This window comes from Pocillopora damicornis, chromosome 14 (genome assembly GCF_964200805.1).
Source record: "Pocillopora damicornis chromosome 14, jaPocDami1.2, whole genome shotgun sequence".
Classification (NCBI taxonomy): domain Eukaryota; kingdom Metazoa; phylum Cnidaria; class Anthozoa; order Scleractinia; family Pocilloporidae; genus Pocillopora; species Pocillopora damicornis.
The window spans coordinates 8,352,265-8,375,715 of record NC_142683.1 but is presented as its reverse complement, the minus strand read 5'-3'; the positions used below and the strand labels follow the sequence as shown (position 1 = coordinate 8,375,715).

The 23,451-nt window shown below is 37.5% G+C and overlaps 2 protein-coding genes and 1 long non-coding RNA gene across 8 annotated transcripts; all 3 read left to right on the top strand.

Annotated features, from left to right (window-relative positions):
* Positions 1-427: 427 nt before the first annotated feature.
* LOC113677355 (uncharacterized) lies at positions 428-5,935 on the top strand. 2 transcript variants are annotated; one of them, XR_016182710.1, is made up of 3 exons: positions 436-558; positions 1,199-1,279; positions 5,558-5,698. It is a non-coding gene; the product is annotated as an uncharacterized LOC113677355 (long non-coding RNA). The 2 variants fall into 2 exon arrangements; XR_003446784.2 differs by lacking the exon at positions 1,199-1,279 and having other exon boundaries at positions 428-558; positions 5,558-5,935.
* Positions 5,936-6,975: 1,040 nt separating this feature from the next.
* On the top strand, positions 6,976-10,119 carry LOC113677347 (uncharacterized). 5 transcript variants are annotated; one of them, XM_027194165.2, is made up of 3 exons: positions 6,976-7,229; positions 8,111-8,515; positions 8,796-9,295. In XM_027194165.2, the coding sequence occupies exons 1-2, from the start codon at positions 7,119-7,121 to the stop codon at positions 8,480-8,482; spliced, it is 483 nt and encodes a 160-aa protein (XP_027049966.2). In that variant the 5' UTR covers positions 6,976-7,118; the 3' UTR covers positions 8,483-8,515; positions 8,796-9,295. The 5 variants fall into 5 exon arrangements, with proteins under 5 accessions (XP_027049966.2, XP_089049138.1, XP_089049136.1 ...); XM_089193012.1 differs by having other exon boundaries at positions 7,007-7,229; positions 8,111-8,504; positions 8,885-10,119; XM_089193010.1 differs by having other exon boundaries at positions 7,009-7,229; positions 8,111-8,504.
* A 2,088-nt stretch (positions 10,120-12,207) lies between these two features.
* LOC113677339 (sialin) lies at positions 12,208-22,339 on the top strand. Its single transcript, XM_027194154.2, has 10 exons — positions 12,208-12,589; positions 13,384-13,417; positions 14,212-14,411; positions 15,152-15,239; positions 16,320-16,415; positions 17,105-17,241; positions 17,739-17,888; positions 18,947-19,079; positions 19,811-20,055; positions 21,434-22,339. Exons 1-10 carry the CDS (start codon positions 12,326-12,328, stop codon positions 21,674-21,676), a joined length of 1,590 nt encoding a protein of 529 aa, XP_027049955.2. The 5' UTR covers positions 12,208-12,325; the 3' UTR covers positions 21,677-22,339.
* Positions 22,340-23,451: the final 1,112 nt, after the last annotated feature.

Sequence of the window (23,451 nt, the reverse complement as noted above, 5' to 3'; positions counted from 1 at the left end):
GATTATGAAACAATTGGAATGCTTTGTATCCCAACAAGTTCTAAAAATTTCCAAATTGGGTTCAAATTAGTGCATGGAAAGTCCGTTTGCACTATCAAATTAGTGGTACCATGAGAACGTCATCTTAAGGTCTCATGTTTGACCGAGCCTCTTTGTCTTCCGATTTAAAGCGGCTGTTTACGCACGAGGTCACCTTTTTTTCTGTCCCACACACAGATTAGAGGTCGTCACGCATTGACATTGCTGTTTCCAAAACCAAATCGATTGGCTTCGAATTTTGCCTTAAATTGTCGTTGTAAGGAACGTCGTAAAATCCCTCGCTTACAGAGAGGTAGTGGTGGTGAGAAACAGTATTATGCGCTGTCTTGTGTACCTGCTGTTTTTGTAGGCCTTAAATTAGAGGTGGGTTGCTCTCCCGTCGGTAACTAGCAGGTTAAAAGATTTCACAAAGTCACATCGGTTGAGATATCACAATTTAAAATTCAATTCATGTTTCTGAACTGAAGTTCAAAGGAGGACGACTTTTGGGGGAGAAAAAATTCCTTTACATTAAAGAGAGTAAGTTTAAAATCTAATCCCTGCTTTTTATCTTTTATGTGTGTTCACAGCATATAAAAAATATTTAGATTCCAATTTAGGGCCTGTTAACAAGGAGGTGGGGACCCCAGGTAGGTGAAGTAACCCGCCTAGCCGTTGTCGAAAAAAAAACGCGTTTAAATACAATCTTACAACCTCGGGGTGCTGAGGTGAGGTTTTTTGAGGCTGTTGTTGCGCTTGCATTGAGGGAGTTTGACCAGAGGCGTCCCAAGCTCACGTCTCGAGAAAGACGAAAGATTAATTCTCGGACACGTATGTATTTATTCATAAAAGCGCCACGCGTTGTGTTACGCGGTGTGAAGTTACGCGAGGAACCGTTGACCTAATATGTTATAAGGAATAGTTTAAAATATGGTCGATTTAAAACACTGAATATTCCGGAATGTGTCCGTTGCGGTTTCTGGTGATTACATACATGCATACATGCATACATACATACATATTAACGTTTATTTTCGGTTACAATGTCTAACTACAGTTTTTAAAATACATATAAGTTAAAAAGGAGAAGGAATAACAGGTAAATGATACATTTTATGACTAGAATCAATTACAAAAGACCTAAGAATATAATTCAACACAAATGTTCACCGCTTACTAGCTTCTGCGCTAAACGACGCCTGAAGCAATTGGTGCTTCTTCTACCATTTGACTGATGTCATTCTTCTTCAAACCAAGCTCGGTGAGTAACCCATGTGACTTGGTCAACCTGAGTGTTTGTGTTAGAACCACAAACTTTTAATAATCTCTTGATTCTTTAAATATTTAACCTATCACACTAACTGTATCAAGAAGGGTACTGTATAATGTTTATAATCTAGGGGGTGATTGCTTATTCAGGGGAAGGGGCTTGTGAGAGTATGGATGCAAATTCAGAGAAATATGGTTTGCTTGAATTGGATATTTATCATAATATTTTAAACTAAAATATTTATGATAATAGCCGTAAATGTTAATAATGACAGTTATTGAATTACTTGTTACTAAACCAGGAGTCACGAACATTGAATGTTAGCCACATAAAATTGTTAATAGTATATATTATTTTGCCCAAAGTTTTGATCTCCAGCTTACATAAATTGACATTGGTTTGCATCACCATCATTAAGGAAACATATCAATTATATATATGTCTATACAATGCTGTTCAATTCCAATACACACATCATACCATTCTATCATGTGGGGTTCTTTTTCAGCTGATGAAAGGTCTCTAAAATGTCAAAATAAATTGGAGTTAGATAGCAAATAAATATCTGTATTTATATCATTTCTCTGTTGTCTTTAGTACACAAAAACAGAAATTATTTATTAAAATAATAAGTACATACGGTGAGAATTCAATTGGCATGTACTTTTCTTTAAGTTGTTTGGCCTGAAATAGAAGAGATAAAAAAGGTAATTCAGAACCAGCTTCTTGAAATGCAGTGATTAAAAAGACGCTCCACAAGTGACTGCTTTACATATATATTTGAACATTTATCATGTCTCAACTCAAGTTTAGACCCATTTTGTGATTGTGATTGTAAATGATACATTTTATGACTAGAATCAATTACAAAAGACCTAAGAATATAATTCAACACAAATGTTCACCGCTTACTAGCTTCTGCGCTAAACGACGCCTGAAGCTATTTACACTGTCCGCAGCTTTCAAATCATTAGAAATACAGTTCCAAAGTTTGCATCCACGATAAGTGAATGAACGTTGTCCATATGACAGACGACAACGAGGGATGTGTAAAAGATTGTATGATCGCGTAGTCCTAGTGTGAATATGAGAAAGAGGTACAAAGATACTGGCCAGATATTTTGGTACTAAATCAATAGGACATTTAAATAAAATTACAGCATCGCTAAGAAGGAGTCTATCCTTAACAGTAAGCCAGTTAAGGGATCTTATGACTTTTGAGATGTGATCATATTTCCTAAGACCTAACACGATACGCGCAGCAAAATTCTGTTCTAATTGGAGTTTCTTTACATTGCCTTGAAAAGTGTTAGCCCATACAGTTGAGCAATAGAACAGTTTACTAAAACCGAAAGCGTTCATCAACAATATCAGAGACTTTCTGTCCAGAAGGTGTTTCATCCTGCTAACCTGCATTAATCTAAATAGACGATTAGAGGTAGTTTTTGCAACATGATCGTTGTAAGTTAAGGACTGATCGATGAAGGTACTAAGGTCCTTCGCCACGGGAACTGGTGTTATTTCCTTTCCTAAAAGGGAGAGTGACACTGGAGGCAATTTACGCAGTAACTGCGGCACTCCCACAAGCAAGACTCTGGTTTTCTCCGGATCAATTAGTAGAGAATTTTGGCAGCACCGTCTACAGATTTCTCTTAGGTCTTCATTCAAACGGCGGAATGCACAGCTTCTGTCTACTGAGCGAAAAGAAAGGTATAGTCTACTGTCCTCAACGTAACATGCAGACTTACAGTGGGCGGAAACAGCGAGGAGATCATTTATGTATACGGTAAATAGCACAGGTCCCAATATAGAACCTTGTGGAACTCCATGTTTTAGAGGGAGAGAGACTGAAACAGCGTCCATAATTCGTACTCTTTGGCTACGACCAGGCAGGTGACTGTGAAACCACCCCAGGCTAGATTAAGTAATACCTATTTGTTGTAGTTTCTGAAGCAAAATATCGTGTCGGATACTGTTAAATGCCTTAGACATATCCAAGAGTACAAGAGCAGAGACTTTACTCTTATCGATGGACATAAGAAAATCATCCGTTACATGTAGGAGAGCAGTTTTTGTAGAATTAAGTTTAAGATTACCGCTCTGGTGCTCAGACAACTTCTTATTGGTGGTTATATAGTCCACGAACTAACGACGGGCTAGCTTCTCAGACACCTGATAGTATGGGCAATAATGAGATAGGCCGGTTGTTACATGGATCTTCAAAACAACCTGACTTTAACAAAGGAACAACCTCGGCCATTTTCCATGCTTTCGGAAATGTAGAGGTACTAAATGAATTATTCATAATAATGCAATAACTGATAGTATGGTCGGCAAACTGTCCTTAAGGACACTAGCAGTGATTTTATCATGGCCGGGTACTTTATTCAAAGATAAGCCCTTGAAAACCTTTCCAACATCCTGCTCTGTGACATCATGAAACTGAAAATCATCAGGGCAGTCATCATGTTTCCGTGTTGCTGGTAGTGTTGTTGCGGCAGAGTGAAAATCATATTCCACAGCAAGATCGAAGGCTTTCTGCGTCGTTTGGCTTCCTACGCTCGTAAAATATTCATTAAATTTATTAGCCAGACTGATCGGATTGCCACAGATTTTTGGTGAGATCTTAGTTTAGACAACGATTGATGATTTTCCAAATCCATTAGTATTCCCTTTGCCATCAATAATTTGAGATTGAACATGCGCTTTTTCAGCAAGTCGAAGTTCACTTTTAACTTCTTGTCTGAAAAATTTGTATGCATTCCAACACAGGCGGTCATTAGTTTAATGGCTCTTTTGTGCCACGTATCACGAGTTTTCATTAACTGTCGGATTTTAGGAGTGGCATAAGGATTTGGTCTTGACTTGATTTTAATCCTTCTTACTGTGCGTGAGCTTCTAAAATGTCGGTAAACAAGGTTGATTTCTGCTATGAGATAGCTAGGAAATGTACAAAGTTTAAAAACATACGTGTTCGCTTTTGAGCTTTTTGTCATGAAAGCGACCCCGGCTAGGCGAGTTACCGCACCTTGAGACGTTTACATGGCAAATTATCACCCCGGCTGACAGGGTTACCCTACCTGGCAGACCAGACAACGCGCCTAGGCGGGTCACCCCACCTATCATGTAAACGTGATCAGATAAAATAAGAATTTATATGGACAGGCCGGGCGGGTTACCTCACCTAGGCGGGTTATCTCACCTACCTGGGGTCCCCCCATCTCCATGTAAACAGGCCCTTAGAAACTGTGGGTGATGTTAAAGTTCTCAGAGAATTTACTCTGTGGATAGCCTTAAGATGGAAAGATATGTTGGTAATTGATGCTGAAGTATGAAGGAAAGCGATTATGAGGAGATTTGTATTCACCTGCAGGAGGTTACGGTTCAGAGCATCATACAGCATTAATACACCTTCGTTTACATTAAAAAAAAATTCGCCTTTGTAATGACATGCATTGTAAATTGTACATGCAAAGTCTTGGTGACGTTCATTGGAGTTAAATTTTATTTCTAATCCGAGTAAGGCCATGTCAGATCAAAATGAAGTTAAGCGATCCAAGAGGGACAATACAGCGTTTGTATAAGTTGATGAAAATTCTGTTTCCTAAAAAGTTAAAGCCACAACCGTACTGAGCTGTTTGTCGAGAGTGAGTTAATGATCTGAGCAGCTTCATTCCTCTCACCTTCTTTGAGGCTTTACAGCAATGGCGCTTAGATAAGTCATCAAGTTGCTTAGGGTAAGCGTTAGTCTTAGTCAAGAAAATTCACGTCTACTGTAACAATTTCTATCGTTACTTTGTAATGTCTAAATGCCAGAAAGGCGCTAATTAGGGAATTCCCCTCTGGGAAATCCCACCAATTACTCAGAATATAGTACTGGATTACTCCATCTCTGTTATTCTTTAACCAACAGCATTCTCAAGTGAAGAAATAGTTCTCGTAGGAGAGCTGCAATTTCAGAAAATAAGCCTGAAAAAATTATAAGGAAGTTCGATGGGATCGGAACCTCTACCTTTCTGATACTGGTTGTACTAAGCCACTTGTTGGAGGCCAGGCTTATTTTTGTCGGCTCTTTCACGGGTTCAAATCTCGTCTCGTTTTTCAGGCTTTTTTTTCTGCAGTCGCTTAAATTGCAGTACATCTGTGAGGATCATTTCTTCCTTGAATTTCATCCGTAATTCAAAAGAATGTTTGCATCATTTAATTTGTCGAAAGCATTGTTTTTGAAATGTTTCTTATATATTCGTCTGTGTTAAATTTTTCTTTCAGATGAAAACTTCCATTGCAATGACTTTTCAAGTGACTCTACTGTTATGTCTCACACTTACACCTCTTGTCAATGCACGTATGGACCCATGTCCGGCGACATGTCAAGGGGAAGTACTGATTCCCTGCGGCAATAGATGTAAACAGGAAAAGGACATCGCGTATATAGAATGCCAAGAGGATTGTTTTAAAAAGTTTCACAAGTGTATCGATGATTGTCACGAAAGAACTAAGCAAGAGAAAAAACGGGCCAAAAATAAAGAACACCTGACGTCTCAAAATGATCACTCACCGTCCCACAGGAAAAAATCGAATTAAAATAAACGACATTGAGAAATTTGATCAATAAACTTGGTGACTTTGAGGTGACCTTAGACTCGATTCAATGCATTTTACTGCTTATTCTTATTTTATTTTATTTGGTTTTCTTCAATTTTTATTCTAAGAGGTGTGGCTTCTTGATACTACCGATATAGGGTCTATACTAAGGACATCAACCTGCATCAAAGAGGCATTTCATTTGTGGAAATCAAACAGTTATTAGATCATCACCAACTTCTCAGGGCCTACAATCATATTTTCAAAGGTGAAGATCCTCTAGGGACGCTTTGAAAGTTGTCCTTGTCTAAAGGTTTTGAAAGTGATTGTGTTGATAAAACTTTTTTAACATAACGGTTTAAACTTGTCTTTAAAAACTGCTTACAGTAACCATAAGTTATGAACTCAAAGACCAAGATCGAACAAAATCAAGAGATTAAGAGGATGAACGCGCAGATGAAAGTCAGGGGTGCTCGTTCGGGATTCTGAACTGCTACTATATCAAATTTGAACAGTAGAGTTAGGTTCAAAATCTTTGAGGACGGGTTTTTAATTGCCCTTTGTGCTTCCAGTTCATCTTTCACAGACAGGGTATCAGTTCCCTTGTCGACAGTTCCCGGGATATACTAGGGGTCTCAGGACTAGCCGCGCACATTCTTTTCACCATCGATTCAGCTTGGTAGTGCTGGTTGTGCTGTTTTAACTGCCTTGATTACACTACCCGAACTTTGCCTGCAAAATCCGGTTGCGGCAAATCAAGATGTGATCTTCTGTTACATATGCAATGCACATGCCTAACATCTGTTGTGGTGTTTTTTTTTTAAATAAAGACATTAAACTGAGTTAAGTACATTTTACCGTTCTCTAACAATGAAGAGTAAACCTTATTTAAATGTACGGTCAAAAGGCAATAAAGATATCATCTGAGAAATCTTCAAGGGAAACTTATGACACACCGTCTAATCCACCGAAACGACATCGTGGCCGAAATAAAAGGAGACACGTATTTGCAGAACTGACAATTTCAGGATAGATGTCGAGTAATTAAATGTTTGCTAAGCTGCAATGACCAGGAGGATCAAATGTTACTGAAAAATCCTATTAAAAGACTTGACCTTAAATATATGCACATGCATATTTTCACGTGGTCAGACGAATTTCATGTACCTCAAGTATTCCTACAGTATTTTGCTCAAGGAGTGTAAATTCTGCGAGGAAATTTCTGACCAAAGCTCATCAGCTTAGCATGAGGATAACTTTGTATCTCGCCGCTTTCTTGGTTCTTTGCAAAAAGGGTGACTCGGTGGAAACGACTGTCAGCCCTCAAAAGGAGAACAATGAAATGGATCTTTGTAAGGTACACATAAAAAACAACTTGTCTTTATTTATTGGACTTGACTTCTACCAAACTGAATTACAAGCAGTGAGATTATCTGACAAAAACAGATAGGTTTCCTTTTCAAAACCCCGTTTAGCTGTTTTTCTCCAAGCTCGAACGCGTCCCATTAAATGATAAGAAATCCGAAAATCTGAAGAGAGGGGGGGAATTGAGTTGGTAATTTACAATTCATCCATCTGTAATGGTTCGTGATATGTATTAAAGGAGATTTTTATTGGATTTAAAGCTTTCAGTACAAAGGTAGAATTCATGGACAGATGACGAAGATAATGCTGTTGAATTTATGTTGTTTCATAAAAAGCAAATAACCGCCTTCCTTGACATCTCATCAGTTAACAAACCAAACAAATATTTAGCTTTCCTCTGTGAGGAAGAAGCCCAAAGTAAACAAGGAGGTTTTCTACAAGAAGCAACTATTCTTGCCTTATCTTGATGTGGTACTTGGGACTACCTGACTTATCCAATGTTGAAGAGCATCTGGATGTTTAAATCGAGGGAAATACAACAAAAATGTTTGATCTTGTTGACGCGTTAATACATGCGGAGACAGGAAGTAAAATGATTCCGTTGCGTGTCTCTCCTTTTGAATATTGTGCGACACTTTTATTTGGAGCTCTTTGTATCTGGGCCTCTCTGAGGTGAAAAGAAGAGCTAAAATACGACCAACTGACGTCAGAGATACAATCTACTTAGACAATAAGCTTTTTTCCGAGCGTCCTAATTATCAGCAAAGCTTTAAACAGCTAAACAAATCAACCTTTGATATTCGATATAAAAGAGGTAATTTGTGCTTAGATTAAGACAATATCTAATGCGTCATTTCCTCGTCTTCCTCCAAGAAATTAACCCCTTCCCATGGTTTTCCGGGAATTCCTGGATCGAATGGCATGCCGGGAGTGCCTGGCGTTCCGGGGCTACAAGGCCAACAGGGAAGAGATGGAGAAAAGGGACAGACTGGTGACAAAGGGGTACAAGGATTGATGGGTCAAAAGGGAGATAAAGGCAAGCAAGGATCACCCGGGAAAAGCGGAGCTCCGGGAATGACGGGAATCAAAGGAGATAAAGGAGATGGAGGTTCGCGCGGGATCATTGGAAAACCAGGAGAGCAGGGAATCAAAGGATTACAAGGAAGAAAAGGTGACAAGGGAGAAAAAGGAGAAAGTCCGATCAGTGTAGTGTCACAAAGTAACTGGAAACAGTGCGTGTGGTAGACTAGTGATAGCAGAAATAGCGGTAAGATCAAGGTATGACAAAAATATTGATAAGTGGATTCGAAAGAATAAAATTGTAACTGCAATGTTGAGGAAGTCTCAATGACAATAAAACCGATCTATTACAAATGGTTAGAGCGAGTTATTCTTTATGCTACCCTTAAAGTTTCTGCCGGCGAGCACATTAAGATCTTTCTTTGCATGATATTTTAGAGAAAGTTCAGGTTGGAAAGGGGCACTCAAAAACAAGTACTTCGCTATCTCAGTGATTCTTGTTTAAGCTAACACTGTTTGTTGCTTTCTGTTTCTATAGGATTGCCTCTTTAACAAGCTGCAAGTAGATACCGCCATCAAAGTCTCATTCCAGGGAAACATGCGAGTCATTGGCAGAGCTATGTGCAGTCGCTGGTTCTTCAAATTTAATGGCAATGAATGCGGTGGGCCAATGACAATCGAGGCTGTTGTTTACAACAGTTGCCCATCTGGTAATCCCAACCTGCTCCATCATCGATCATTTGAAGGATACTGTGAAAACATTCTACAGGGCAGGATAACGGTGGAGTTATGGGTAGGGAAATGTCCGAGTGGATTTACTCTGGGTGACGCTGAAACCGGGTGGAATTCTGTATCCCGAATAATGATCGAGGAAGTATCAAGAGCCCAGTCCTGACCATTTAGCTCTGCTTGGAAAATTAATGCGAGTAAAGAATGTAACCATGATTGGTGACTTTGATTATGTTAGTTGAAAGAAAGTTTGAGCAAAGTGTAACGATTCCTTTATCAAATAAAACAGTTTGTATTGCCCACTAAAAATATTGTTAGCATTCGCTTTACGAAAAAAATTGGAACAAACGAACTTTAAGTGGATAAAACTAATACGGCCTTGGTGCGTCTTCAAGAAAACTGTTGTAGTGAACTAACACCCTACTTAAGCGCTATGAAAGCGATGCTCATAGTGTACCTTGCGCACGTGCCCACATCATAACGTGGAGACCTAAGCGACCAATTAATGTTACTGATTATTTCACCTGTACCTCCGCCAATGCCAAGAGGTATACATTGACGAAACAGAAAGACTAGTCGACCGATTCCGAGAACTCTTTCGTGACGCAGAAAAGAATGACAAGGACGCATCCAAACCAGTCGTTAGACTCTTAAAATTCCCTAATCATTCTAAGCAACATTTGGCAGTTGTCGATTTTCATTCTCAGCCGAGGGAAATGCTAACACCAAAGCCACCGAATACGTAACTGTCGGTTTTTCTCTCAGCATATTGGTTTTCTTCCCCTTCTAGGAAAGTTTGAACCTCACTGTCTGTCAGCGATACGGATTTTTTAGTGTTTTAGCCGCCATAATTCGAGGAAGCTCCGACAAACAGCTTGTATTGAGAATCGTTAAGGGTTTGCCGTTCATTCATCAACCTGACCGAGTGGCTCCAAAGGCGAGTGACGTGTCAGCGCCTGATTGGCTATATCAACACACGTGAAAGAATACGATATTTTTTCACATGTGTTGTTACGGCTTTTCTCAATACCAGAAATCCCTGTATAACACCGCAGTTTATGTGATAAAAGAGTTTATATCGCCCACAAATAAATTGAGACTTTTACACTGAATAAAGGTGTGAAACATGTGAACACTTGTGTTGATATTAGACCAATATAACTTAGGCGCACAGTTGGGGAAAATTGTCTTAAAAAACTCATTTTGAAGTCGGCGGGTGGGTAAAAGGGTGACTGCCAAAAAGTCCTCTGTTTACGTGGCGGGCTTGTGAAGCTCGTATGCGGTGCTCTGCGCGCAGCGCTGTACCATAAGCTCGCGGGCAAGGGTAACTAAATTAGCTGAGAAAACCTCTGTTTGAACCGAGGTCAAATTTGTTGGCCTGTCCATGTATGCTTTCGTAAGCAATACTATGACTCTGTTACACTACATATCTACTATTAACTGCCTTAATCACAGCATAATGCCTAGTCCACTCTCACCTGGGCACTCGTCCTCAGTATCCTAAAGTTTGAACTTCCTTGAGCCTTGTTAAGCCTAGAGAGGAAATAGAACTTTCGACCCGATAACGTAGTATTTTGTTTCTGACTGTGTTTTTTTTGTCAATTCTTAAGCGTTGAGATATTTTCAACTCTCGCATAACTGAATAATTTGCTTCACTTCACTAAACTTTTACGGCCGGTTATTTAAACAAAGTTTAGCCGTTGGTTAAGGAAATCGCGCTCTATGCCATATTAAATTTAGCAGAACCTTTTATCTGAATTTATTATTGTGAACAGTGTCAATAGAGCGGAAAGCTTGCAGTGGAAGGACATTTATTTAATTAAATCAACCCCCTTATAGAGGATCCCTGAGGCCCACTGCTTGCGTAAAACTACTGTCTGAGTTAGACCTCGTGTAAATAGCCGACCCTTAGGACAATCCTCAAGGGCCACTAGTTCATCAGTTGAATTACTGTTATGTGTTACCCTCCTTAAATAAAGTTATTATAACAACAATAATAATAATAATATTATTATTATTATTATTATTATTATTATTATTATATTACTATCGTTCTTTGTAGTTTTTCTCTGGCTCCTCGGACATTTACAATTGCCTCTGGGTCCTTTATGAAGTCATAAAATTCTTGCGTTGTACACAGCTAAAATTACATTATTTTACAAAAGAACTCAGTATATTGAGACACTACTTCTTAAAGGAGTCTAACTTCATTAAAACATCCGAGCAGACCATTTTTGGAGAACATCGGGATACTGGCGTCAAGGTGAAGTTCACACATCGACACACACCAGAGTGCGTTTCGTGAGTGTTGAAATCAGGATCTAGATGTACTCAGATTAGGCGGCTAAACCAATCAAAACTCGTTTCAGTCACTGTTCGTTTGCGTTAAGTTTAGGTTCTCACTGAGAGTCGCTGTTACATTTCCTTTTCGGGTACAGAGAGAAGATCAGTCTTCGCAAGCAGACTGTGGCAATTTGAGGGGACCATGGAAAATTGACTGCTAAGTAACTGCCATGATGGCATGATGTGGATACAGTAAATGGTTTGAACCCGGGGTAATATGTGATAGAGTGATGATCGTGTGACGATGGGGTCATACAGCTTGCATTACAGGCCTAATTTTGGCGAGCGAGTGCACGGTATTTTCTGAGCGAAACTAAACACAACAACAGACAGAGGCTTGTTTTGGAACTAGACAGTTTATTAAATGAATACATCCAACGTAAATAACACACTAGACTATTACATAAAAGATATTTGACGGCGGAATACATTAAACGAACGATCCAGTAATCAGATTAAGAGACAATCAAAACTGTCTTTGGTGTGAGTGGGAGGGAAACTGAAATTTTCTTAGAAGCTAATTACTTGCTTGATTGCTAATAACACGTGCACAGATACCTAAGCGGTAATATGCTTAAGTAATTTGGTAATTAAAACGCGTTAGCGTGGTGCATAGCCACTGGCCTTGCTGGGGATGGGATCAGGTATTTTTTATCGTGACACAGCCAGAATCCTGCGGACCCTACCCCTCCCCCCTCAGATAACAAACAATAATTCGTCCTTTATCAAATAAATATGGAGAAAAAAACATTACTGAAATGAGAAAGAGGAGAGAAGAGGGAAGAGCAGTATCATGCATGTGCCATTGTAAAAATTCAATTCATATTAAGTCAATCCATGCACCTAACGTTACCACACTCTGGCCATACCTCCCCTCGCTGTCACGCACGGCTGTTTACATTTGTGTAACCGAAACCTTTAGACCATCAGGTAGCAAATTTATTTTTCGACTGTTGCAGTTTCTATTACAGGTATTTTACATTCTTTCGTTTTCTAATGGCGGACGACTCACCTCCTACCATTTCCCCTATGGATAACTGCTGCCACAGGTCTCCTCGCCGTGATTCTGAAAGATGTTATCTATCTTGCCGGTATGTGCTGGCCGGGATGTCTTGCTCAGGATTTTGTGTTGTGTATCTTCTGAGGGTTAATTTGAGTGTGGCACTGGTTGCGATGGTTAATTCAACTTATGCGGATGCAAAAGCTACCGCAAACAACCCCGAATGTCAGAGAAATACCGCAAACGTGACTCGAGTTAAGGTACTGTGTAAGCTTTTAAGTCCTCATACCTTTGACTTGTTTTGAACAGACGGTAATATATGATCAAAGAAGTACTTGCAAGGATTCATTTTATTGACGAACAGTGACCGTTGAAAGTGGCTCTTAAGCGACCAAGTAATTATTGTGAGATAGGGTATCCCTAGAAAGGAGAAGATCTATCCTAATAAAAATAGTATTAAATCATCGTATGTAAATTAAACGAGGGAAGTATATGAGGAGTCTTAAGGAGTACTTTCAAAAATGAGAATGATAAAAATTTGCGAAGTATTTACAATTGAGTTCTGTAGCTATTAGAAACGTAACTGTAACTGGAGAAAAACCCACGCAATAAGGACGAGGACCAACAACAAACGCAACCCTTATGTAACACCTGGTCCAGGAATTGAACAAGGCCACAGTGGGGGGAGGCAAGGGCTCTCACCCTGCACCATTCCCCCTCCCCCATTCGCTAAATGTGTTTAGATGAGACTAGGTAAACATGACAAAGTGACATTATGCTTTCTGAATATTTTATAAAAGCATAGATGACTTTTGAACACTCCTGAGGTTGGGAGAATTCTTTATTGTTAAGCAAACCCTGTACTGTATGTCAGGTTTGTATAACTCTCTTGAACTCTCCCAGCCATTGCTCTATTGCTACTGCTTAAGTCTAACCTTAGGTTTGGTGGAGATATAACTTATTGATAAGGATTACAAATTAAAACTGATTGATTAAAAGATAATATATTGCCTTAAATACATGGGATATTTCATTATCAAAGTGTGTCTTGTAGGAAGGAGAATTTAAATGGGATCAAGAGATGCAAGGTAATTGTCTTGATTTTAATATTTTTCTTTACTCTACTAAGTCAATACCCCTTATCATCATTATCATTATCAGCATCTTGACCTTCAACTTGGTCAATCATGTGATGTCATTTCTCTCAAGTATGTCTTCATTTCTACCTGACTGTATAAACCTTTGTCTACTTCCAAACAAAAGTTTTACTAGGAATAAAATCCTTGGTTCATTTACTTGTTCCCCAACCTGGAGCACTGTCTATTGTAATGGCTGCAAATATTAAGTATGCAAATTCTGTGGTGCAAGTATGGGTATTGACACCCTTTGGTTAGACATTGGTGGAGACGTCAACTGTAGCTTGTTCTGAAATTGGATAACTCTTAGTAATACATGTGTATAAAACAGTGAAAAGCATTCAAGATGCATTCTGATTGGCTACTCAATCCCTGAAAACCCTCTGCTATTCATCTTCAAGCAGCATGCACTGGGTTTCACCTGAAAAGATTGTAATTGTTGCTGAGATGAATGAGTTCAAATCATATTTTTGTGCTATATTATCTCACTGTTTTAGTATAGTACAATTAACAACTTATTTTACCAGATTGTTGGTGACTAGCATTGGATATTAGTAACCTTGCTGCTTTGTACTGGCACAGTAAATATCCACCACTAGCCACCTCCTCTTTCATAATAATTGTTGAATATTTACTGTGGATGTTCACGTAAAATATAATGGGAAAATCATATATAAAAGTAAGCTGAATATACCAATCTGAAATTTTTAATTCACAGCTATGGCTTACCTTTTTTTCCTTCACAGGGCTTATCCTGGGTGCATTCTTTTATGGTTACATAGTCACACAACTTCCAGGTGGTTGGTTAGCATCCCGTTATGGTGGAAAGGTTGTGTTTGGCTGTGGAGTCCTTTTGACATCAGTGGCAGCACTGTTTACTCCAGCTGCTGCTTATCACAGTGTTGCAATTTTAATGTTGGTGAGAGTGGTGGAAGGTCTTGGACAGGTAGTGAAATACATTGGTCTCTCTATCAGCCTAAATGAATTGCATCTTTGTTATTAACTATGATTTTTTTCACTACTCAACTGAGTTCTGCTTCTTTAAAGTGTAGGTGTACAATTTGAAATAAAAATTGGCACAACAACTCAGAGAGGGGATTAAGTTTCTCACAACAGTCTATAGGTCCACAAGGCCCTATTTAATGGGATTATTGAGACATGCAATATTTGGATAATAAATTATGGGGAGGCAGGATTCTTGAGAAAACAATAAACAGGTTATGGGGTATTTAAATTAGAGATTCTGGGATGTCAAACAGGAATTATAAAGATACAAACCAAAGGAATCAACAGGATATAGGATATTTAGATTAAAAAAAAACTTAAAGGATATGGGATACTCAGATCCTCCTTAATGGGGCTTCATCAACAGAATCAGTCCTTGGAATCTTTTAAACAGTTTGGGCTGATATTGATAAAAAAAGTCTGTTGAAACAGCAAATGTTTGCTTCATGAAACTGAGTGAAGCAGATGTTTGCTTCATGAAACTGAGTGAAAAACTCGCTGATGAAGCTATCTGACTGCACTGTGTTCTCTCACAGAGGGTTTTTGGTTTCAAATACTTTTATACACTGCCCCTATTTATCTATTAAGTAAAAGAGTAGTTATAAAAAATATAGCGGTAAATATTAAGTTAATTGTGTTAAAAATATTTTGCAGGATTTGACATTTTGATTTTTCTTGTAGGGTGTGACATTTCCAGCTACGCAAGCAATGTGGGGTTATTGGGCTCCACCTTTAGAGAGGAGTAAATTAGTAACTATTTCTTATGCAGGTAATCACTGCTTTAAATATAAAACCTCCTTGAGGGAAGTCAGGAAAATTTTAACTATGAAGTAGAGTTTTGTCCTATTGAAGTCCCTGTTACAACCAAACTAAAGTCTCTCTCCTTTGTTTGTAAAGAATTTTTGTACAATTTAATGAAACACATAATAATCATGAAACAGACCTGTTACAACTTTTCTGCTCTTTACTTAATTGCAAAACAAAATTCATTTAATACAACACAATTTTTGTTGGATGGTTTCCAACAAAACAAATTCAAACTGTTTTTTTAACCCTTTACACCTTAACATCGGTATGCATATTCTCCATACAGTTCTTTATACATTTACTAAGGTGCTGACAAGGAGAATTTGTTTAACAATCAGAGCTTATTTAGTGGGTCATCATTTCCTTCAATTTTATGAAGTTAATGTGTAATTCAGGGGTGACATAATAGAGGAAAATTAGAATTAAGGGTTAAAGGGTTAATTTGAATTTTGAATTTTTTGTGCCAGCTCTTTTTACTTTACAGTGTAAACATCATTTATCCTCTGAATTAACTGTAACTTTCAATATCATATACCACAGTCACAATGATAAAAGAACGAGAAGGAAAGAAAATCAAGTGCATTTTTGCATAGTGATATATTAAGCAAATGTTTCTTTTGTTTGTGATTTTTCAATTATTTTTCAATAGAATGCATGCTATGACCTCTCCCTTTTTATATTGGTTGCCCATGGCAGACCACAATAAAAATTTTCTGGAGGGCTGTCATAGTCAGATGTGGAAATGAGTCATGTCCTTTGTGGGCTTCTCTCTGTAGTAAAGTGCTGATGGGGGGGGGGGGGGGGAGTTGTTACTGGAATGGATGACCTCACATCATATCCCGTGTCGTTGACTTTCTTTCTTTTTATTTTTTAATTCATTCCAACCTATACTTTGAAGAGTCAGCATTAAATTTATTATTTTCCATGTAAAACAATAATGGCTGAATCCCACTTAAACATGGTAGGCATCTTGTGAAATTAAAGTTTAGTTTGAATTTATTCATTTATTAGATATTTTTCAATATTTATTATTTCATCCAAGGCCTTAGCCTGGGGACAGTACTTGCAATGCCAATATCTGGGTTATTGTGTGCATCAAATCTCTGGGGAGGATGGCCAGCAGTATTTTATATTTTTGGTGAGTTGACATCATGATGAAAGGAGGAGGCTGGAAAGTTACTTTTCCATGCAATGTGATTGTATGACCACAGTGCCAATGTTCTCTGTTGTCACTAATTTCGAGAAGGATTGATAGAGTCACTATCATCCATTATTTACCTGTTTTACAGTTACATCTGAGTGAGTATTTTGTATTTAAAAGTTAGCTTTGACTTGTTTGAGTCACCAGCAACAAGCTATTAACAGCCAGCCTACTGCATGCTCTATGGGCCACCAAATTGGACTTCAAGCAGCCAGGCTATGTTTGGCTGTGAGGCTGACTGTATGCATAGGTTATGAGCTGTCTACTTTCAACCCTTTCACTCCCAAGATCAATTAAATAATTCTACTTATTGCCTGCTATACCATTCTTATGATGTTACTTTGAAGAATTTGGTGTTGGATAAACTCAATATAATCTTCTAATTTATATTTTTTATTCTCATCATTTGTCTACTTGATAGTGTATTAATACTGTAAGGAAAAATTTGGTCTTGGTCACTCATGGGAGTCAAAGGTTGAATTGGGAGGCGGTTATAAGGTGTCTTCCTTCTCAATGTTCTCATCATAGTGTTTTAATTATAATTGTGCGTACTAACACATTTAATGAATGTTATGGAATCTTAGATAATAAATTCATTGATGAGAGTTTTTTTGTTTTATGTTTAGGTGCTATAGGTATTTTGTGGGCTATTATGTGGCTAATGTTAACTCATGACAGACCTGAAGACCACCCCAGAATATCAGCCAAGGAAAAAGAGTACATACAGTTAAATATAGGGTCTAGGGATGATGCTCACGCAAGGGTAGGGTTAAAAACCTTTTTGTGTATTTTAATTTGTTCGATGTTATGTACCAAAAGTGTTCAGTAGTTACATGTGGCCGAGTAAAATTAAGGATAAATCAATCATGCTTGCATTCAGAAGTTGCAGAAATTGTTTCAATTAATTAATTAATTTAATTAACTGAAATGCCTATTTTTTTTAAATTCAAAGTTTTCTTGGTTTTCAATTCTTCTTATAAGTTTGATGGTTATTTTCCTTTTTTCAGAATATGATAATTGTTGTGGGAAATAGGAAAATGAAAACTGGATTGGTTTGGAAAATATTAAACCAAGGAAAAAAAAGTGAACCTAAATCTAGGATAACTCAGATTTAGCCTCTGAGAGATTATTTTTCACAACATAATGTAGGGAGGAATGTACTTAGTGACAGCTTATAATGACCTAGGGAACTCTCCAAAACTGCACCCTTAGCCAAATTGTTTTTATCACATACCCCTTCCTTCCATTGTTCTCTTTCAGAATTATAAAACTCCCTGGTTGAAGATTTGGAGATCACCAGCTGTCTGGGCCATTGTTGTAGCAAATGTTTGTGACAACTGGGGCTTCTACACTTTTCTCACTGGTTTACCATCTTATCTTAAAGAGGTTCTCAATTTTTCAATTCAAGAGGTACACATTAATCTCTATCATTTAGAAAATTCAGTCAGAAATCATTTCACTGGTTATAGAATTATTGCAATTACAGACATTGCAGAGGTTTTAACAATTTCCATATTTGATGAATGATAATGACCATGACTTTTAATTGGGTGCTTAAAAAAAGCACCATATAATTCCCAGTCATTGCATAACAACAGATGCCATTTTCTTGAATCTAGGAGCTCATGGTTGCCATAGCAAAATCAAATTATGAGTGTCTTAAAAAACACCCTTAATTTTAGCTTTTGGGAGCCTGTATGGCACTCAAACACAGGTTTTGTCAGTAACCCCTATCTTTAGAATTAAATTGAAATCATTCAATGATCATGATATCTTCAAAAAGTTACTAAAAAGTTGAGGAGTAGGTTCCAGAGCCATGTTGCAATGAAACTGATATTAGGGGCTTTTCTAATAGACTTAAGTATTGGTAATCTATTATTTAAAAAAAGAAACGACCAAACCTTTTTGAGCAATAAATGGTCATTTGTTAGATTCCATTGTTAAGGAAAGAAAGGATCAAAAGGGGTAGCATCTAATCATCAAGCAATAAGTCTTGAAAAAAGTAATATTCAAATCAAAGTAATGAGCCACCGAAAGAGAGCATGTTGAAGTAATTTAGGTGCAGTAAAGAATGAAGCACCAGTGTCAGAGTATATAGTATGCTTGCAACCACTCCACTGTAGATCTGTAGGTGAAACATGCAGACAATTGTTTGATTCACAGTGCTGATACATCCCTGCTAATTACAGATGTGTGGGGTGAAAGGGTGTTTTGCTTTTTTAAAAAATTATATGATGAACTATATGCATGTACAAGAGTCAAGTCCTCTGGCATGGTTAACTTCCACTCATGTAAGCAGTTAGGTGGGAGCTTAAGGGATATTTCAGCAGTCAGATAAATCAGGGCTCAATCAGGTACCTTTGTTGGCATGTAGGATTACCATTGATTAAAAAATTCCTACTCCACACACCTTCAACCTTCACCATATTTTGGTTTAGTGGAAAATAGTTGATACATTTTTGTTTCAGAATGGCTTTGTGTCTGCTCTCCCATACATACTGAGTTTCATAGGTACTATTGGTAGTGGCCAACTTGCAGATTGGCTACGTTACAAAAAAATATTAACAACTGGAGAAGCTAGGAAAGTATTTGGTACTGCTGGTAAGTTCAGATTGGCTGTTAGTTTTGGCTCTATTCATGACTATGCATTGTTTAACAATTATTTGCCGAAGGTGAAATTGAATATAATTGTTTAATTATCCTCAAGATGAGGTGGTGGGTATTATTCAACAATGTTAAATGAGCCTGAGGCATAAAAATTCTTTTGGTATAATTGGAGAGATGCTTTTGAATTCTGTTGTAAATTATGTAAGTATAAAGAAAATATTGAACATGATTTTTTCTGAATGCACTGATTCCTTATATCAAGATTAGCAAGCAGTTTTAACAGGTTCATTCAATTCAATCAACAAAACCTTCATATATTTCTACTGAAAAGTGTTCCACCAAACTCAGTGGTATTCTTTGTGCTTTTTGCAATTGAATTTTCCTTTATTACATTTATCACTTCCTCAGAAACATTGACAAAAAGCAAGAGCCATTTTGAAATTTGGTGCTCCTGGTATAATCACCTTGCATGAGGTGATTATAGCAAGATATGACACAGTCTCCAACCAATCAGAGCCAGTGCATATCTATAATCACCTGTCTTGAGCAATTATAATAAAATAATATATTGTATGTTACTTCTTGCATATTTTGATAACCAAAAACTAATTGAAATCAAATAAAAACAGATTGAATTGCACTAAATGTTCTTCTAATTTATTACGTTACATATCGATAAATCTTCTAAACCACCTTAAATAAATGTGACATGTCACCATCCGCAGGTTTCCTGATTCCAGCTTTTCTTTTGGTGTCCACAAGCTACGTAGGATGTGATAACACCAGCCTTGCTGTTGTTCTCTTTACACTCGCACTAGGAGTACAATCTTTCAACTCAACCTCTTACTCTGTCAATCACTTGGATATTGCACCCAGATTTGCTGGTATTCTGGTGGGGATAACCAACTCATTTGGTACAGTTCCTGGTATTGTTGGTCCCTATATCATAGGATATCTTACAGATAATCAGGTAATGTTATTTCATCTAAATTTTTTGGTTACCTTCATTTGGTTTAAAAACATTATATATAGTAGCTGTTTGCACTTTTATTCAATGTTGTCAATCTAGTGGTGTGGACTGGGAAGTCTTTTCAGTTACAATTACCTTCAAGTCTTGGGAGCTATCAATAGGTGATTCCTCCTTGTGTTAATACACATTATAGTGGATTCCCCCCTTTAACCCACTTCTGCAAGGTTTAGTCTTGAACATGAGGCAAGTGGCCCACATCTCTGAAGTAGATTATCTCAGTTTCTATTCTATTTTATCATGTCTCACACCCCCTTTATCATATATTTCCTTCCTCAATTTGCCAGTACCAATAGTTTTACCCTTTTGGTGGAAAGAGGCACTGTGAGAGTTAAAAGTGTTGTTTTCAAGAACCATTATACCCCTGGCCAAATCTTGAAAGAGGAACTTTCAATCTGGAGTCCTGTGTTTTGTTTGTAAGGGGTTTTCTTCACCCCACCCCACCCACCCCCCCTCCCCTTTCCCCTCATTAAAACCTTATGTTAGAATAATTTTTCCTAGTCCCTGAAATAAATCACCACAGAATGAGGAATTCCCTAATTCAAGAACCTTGGTACTCCAACTTCTAATTCAGTGGTTGATCATTGTAGTAGAGCTGTAATACGGGACCCTGTCAGACTATAACTCTTCTTGTTTGAGTGTTGTCCTTTCTTCTGCTGTAAAGCTTATTGTTAGAAAACAGATGGGAGATTGGTGTGCATTGGAAAGGAGTGCAGGCACTATCCTTAATTACAAATTGAATAAAACCTGTGAACTAACAATAATAATAATAATAAAAATCACAAGCAGGGCAGATAATTTTTTGGTTTGCCTTTAGTTTAATTCCTGCCATCTTACATGTAATTTTTAGTTGTATTTGTTGGAAAGGGCAGTTCTTCTTGCTCTTGGTCTACCTCTTGCTCTCCCTCCCCTGAAAAATCATTGACTGTTCTGGTATAACTTGATTACTTGAATATTGTGAAATACCTAGGATGATACTCACTGCTACATAAAGAGTGTCTCTCAGGCTGTGATGCCTACAATCTTTAAATTACTCAACTGGTACATTAAGTTTGTTGCATGTTCTTAGAGCACTTGCAGAACTTTTAAGTACCAACTTTGGTTTATGAGGGAGTTTCCTCTCTAAATTTTACAAACTGATCCTTGTCAAAGTCAGGACGTGAACCTTGTCTAGGAATAAAGGTGTGGGGTAGGGATGAAGTTGTCACCAAAAATAAAAAAGTTACCATATTCCCCCTTCCTCTTTACTAGCTAGTGCAGCTCAATGGTAGCAGGACCAGGTCACTTTACTTAAATCTTTTGTTGCTGGTTTGTTTCTCAGCCAACAAGAGCACAGTGGCAGAAAGTATTTTACATATCCGCTGGAGTTTTTGTTTTTGGTTGGTTTATTTATTTACTCCTTGGAAGTGGTGAGCAGCAGTCATGGAACACTCCTTATGAAGATGTGCTGGTACCAGTGGATTTTCCAGGGGAGACTAGAAAACCAGCCATAGCTGCAGACCACTATTCCATTAATAATGCCGACACTCATGACAGAGATCATGCAGTACAAACCAATAGTTAGAACTTTATGTTCTCAATTAGTTGAACTGACCAAATAGTATCAACGTACAAATACAACAACAGTTTTTAACATCACTGCTAATTGAATTGGGTTTGACGTTTTTAAATTATGGGAAGGTATGTTTGCATGCAGTTCGCAGGAATTCTAATCCATTGTTTTTATGGTAAACACTGAACAGAACTGACCATTTATCTAAACCCACAGGGTATCTTTCAGTTTCAATTAGTTACTTTTTAGATGTTTTTAATTTTTTTGTAATTCAAGGAAGCTTTAAATTTAATGCCTTTTTAGCTGTCTTTTGTGAGCATGGAGGGGACCATCTATCTGAATTCTTCAATATCAAGTATGCAATTGAAATATCTTTGCCTAGCATTAACTTAATAAAAATTTTAAAAAGCTACACCAGTTTGCCAAATATTACACACTTTGGACAATACTTGTGTAAGGATACCACATGTGAACTGCAATTGCAATAAATGATGCTTGATTTGCATAATTATATCAATATTTATATTGTATAGACATATTTAAATCATTCCAAAGGGCTGTTCAGGATAAAGGAACTTTTTATGATGAGAACACACATAATTACATACCAATGAATGTAAAAATTAATGTGAAATAAGAAATTAAATTTCCCTAAGAGGGTTGAAATCTATTGTATCTATGAGCAAGGTTGGGTGTCTTTCAATGTTTGTTCTTACTTACTTATGGGTCTCATGAATTCCAAAGTTGAACACCTCTATAACAAAATTTAATTTGCCCTGCAATATTATGATATGTATCATTGTGATACATGTGATGTCAGCTCTTTGGATATATTTAGAGATCAAGGTCTCTAGTGCACTTCCAGTCATACATCAAATAGTATAAATGCTTCCTCACTGGTATCCACCTTAGATCTTTAACCATGGGGGAAAACATGATCATGTTTTCTTGTGTTGCTTATGATGTGACACAAAAATTCTGAATGGCTTAAATCCTGTTTAAGTTGGACTCAGTAGTATTGCTCAAGAGAGTAGAGCTGTTACCATAGAATAGATTGCTTAAGACCAGTCAGAGTTCCCCTGTTAAAGGCATGTTTACTTGAATCATCAGTCCTCTTATAAGTCCTAACTGCACCATGCAAGTGGACACATTAGAATCAACGTAATTATTACATGTATATGTCAGACTTAAGTGTAGAAGAACTCGTCCTTTGCTGTTGCAAGAATCATAATGGTAGGGAATAATCTTTCATTGTCTTTGAGATCATAACTCTACTACCAAAAATATCAAGTTTGGTTTTATAAGGGTTTATAAGGAGTTGATTTGAGAGTCCAGTGACTAATTCTGCATTAATCTTCATCAAGTTCTGTGATAGCATTCGGCTGATCTTGCAAATTAAATTTCAAATTAGTGTCTTTCATTTAACACTGCCCAAAGCTGTGTTCCGAGATAACAAGTTTTCAAAATTCCCTAACATAGGATCAGGTAATGCATAATTTTTTCCTTCCAGTGCAGATATACTGGTTTCATTATGGGATGCTTTCTCCCCTTTTCTTCTTTTTCAAATTAGCATTGCATGGCCAGTTACAAAGAAAGTAATTAAGGGGCCTTGCATCTCTACTCTTCTCTACCTTGTTTCTTGCTGTTTGGCTGTTCTTGCCACAGTGCCTCCTTCAGTCTTCTCACTGGCTACAACTCTAAGAACTGAGTGCCCTAAACGTTTAAACTGGATATCAATTTGAATTGCCAGTTTTAAGCCACTCAATCTAACTACCCTTACCCCTGTT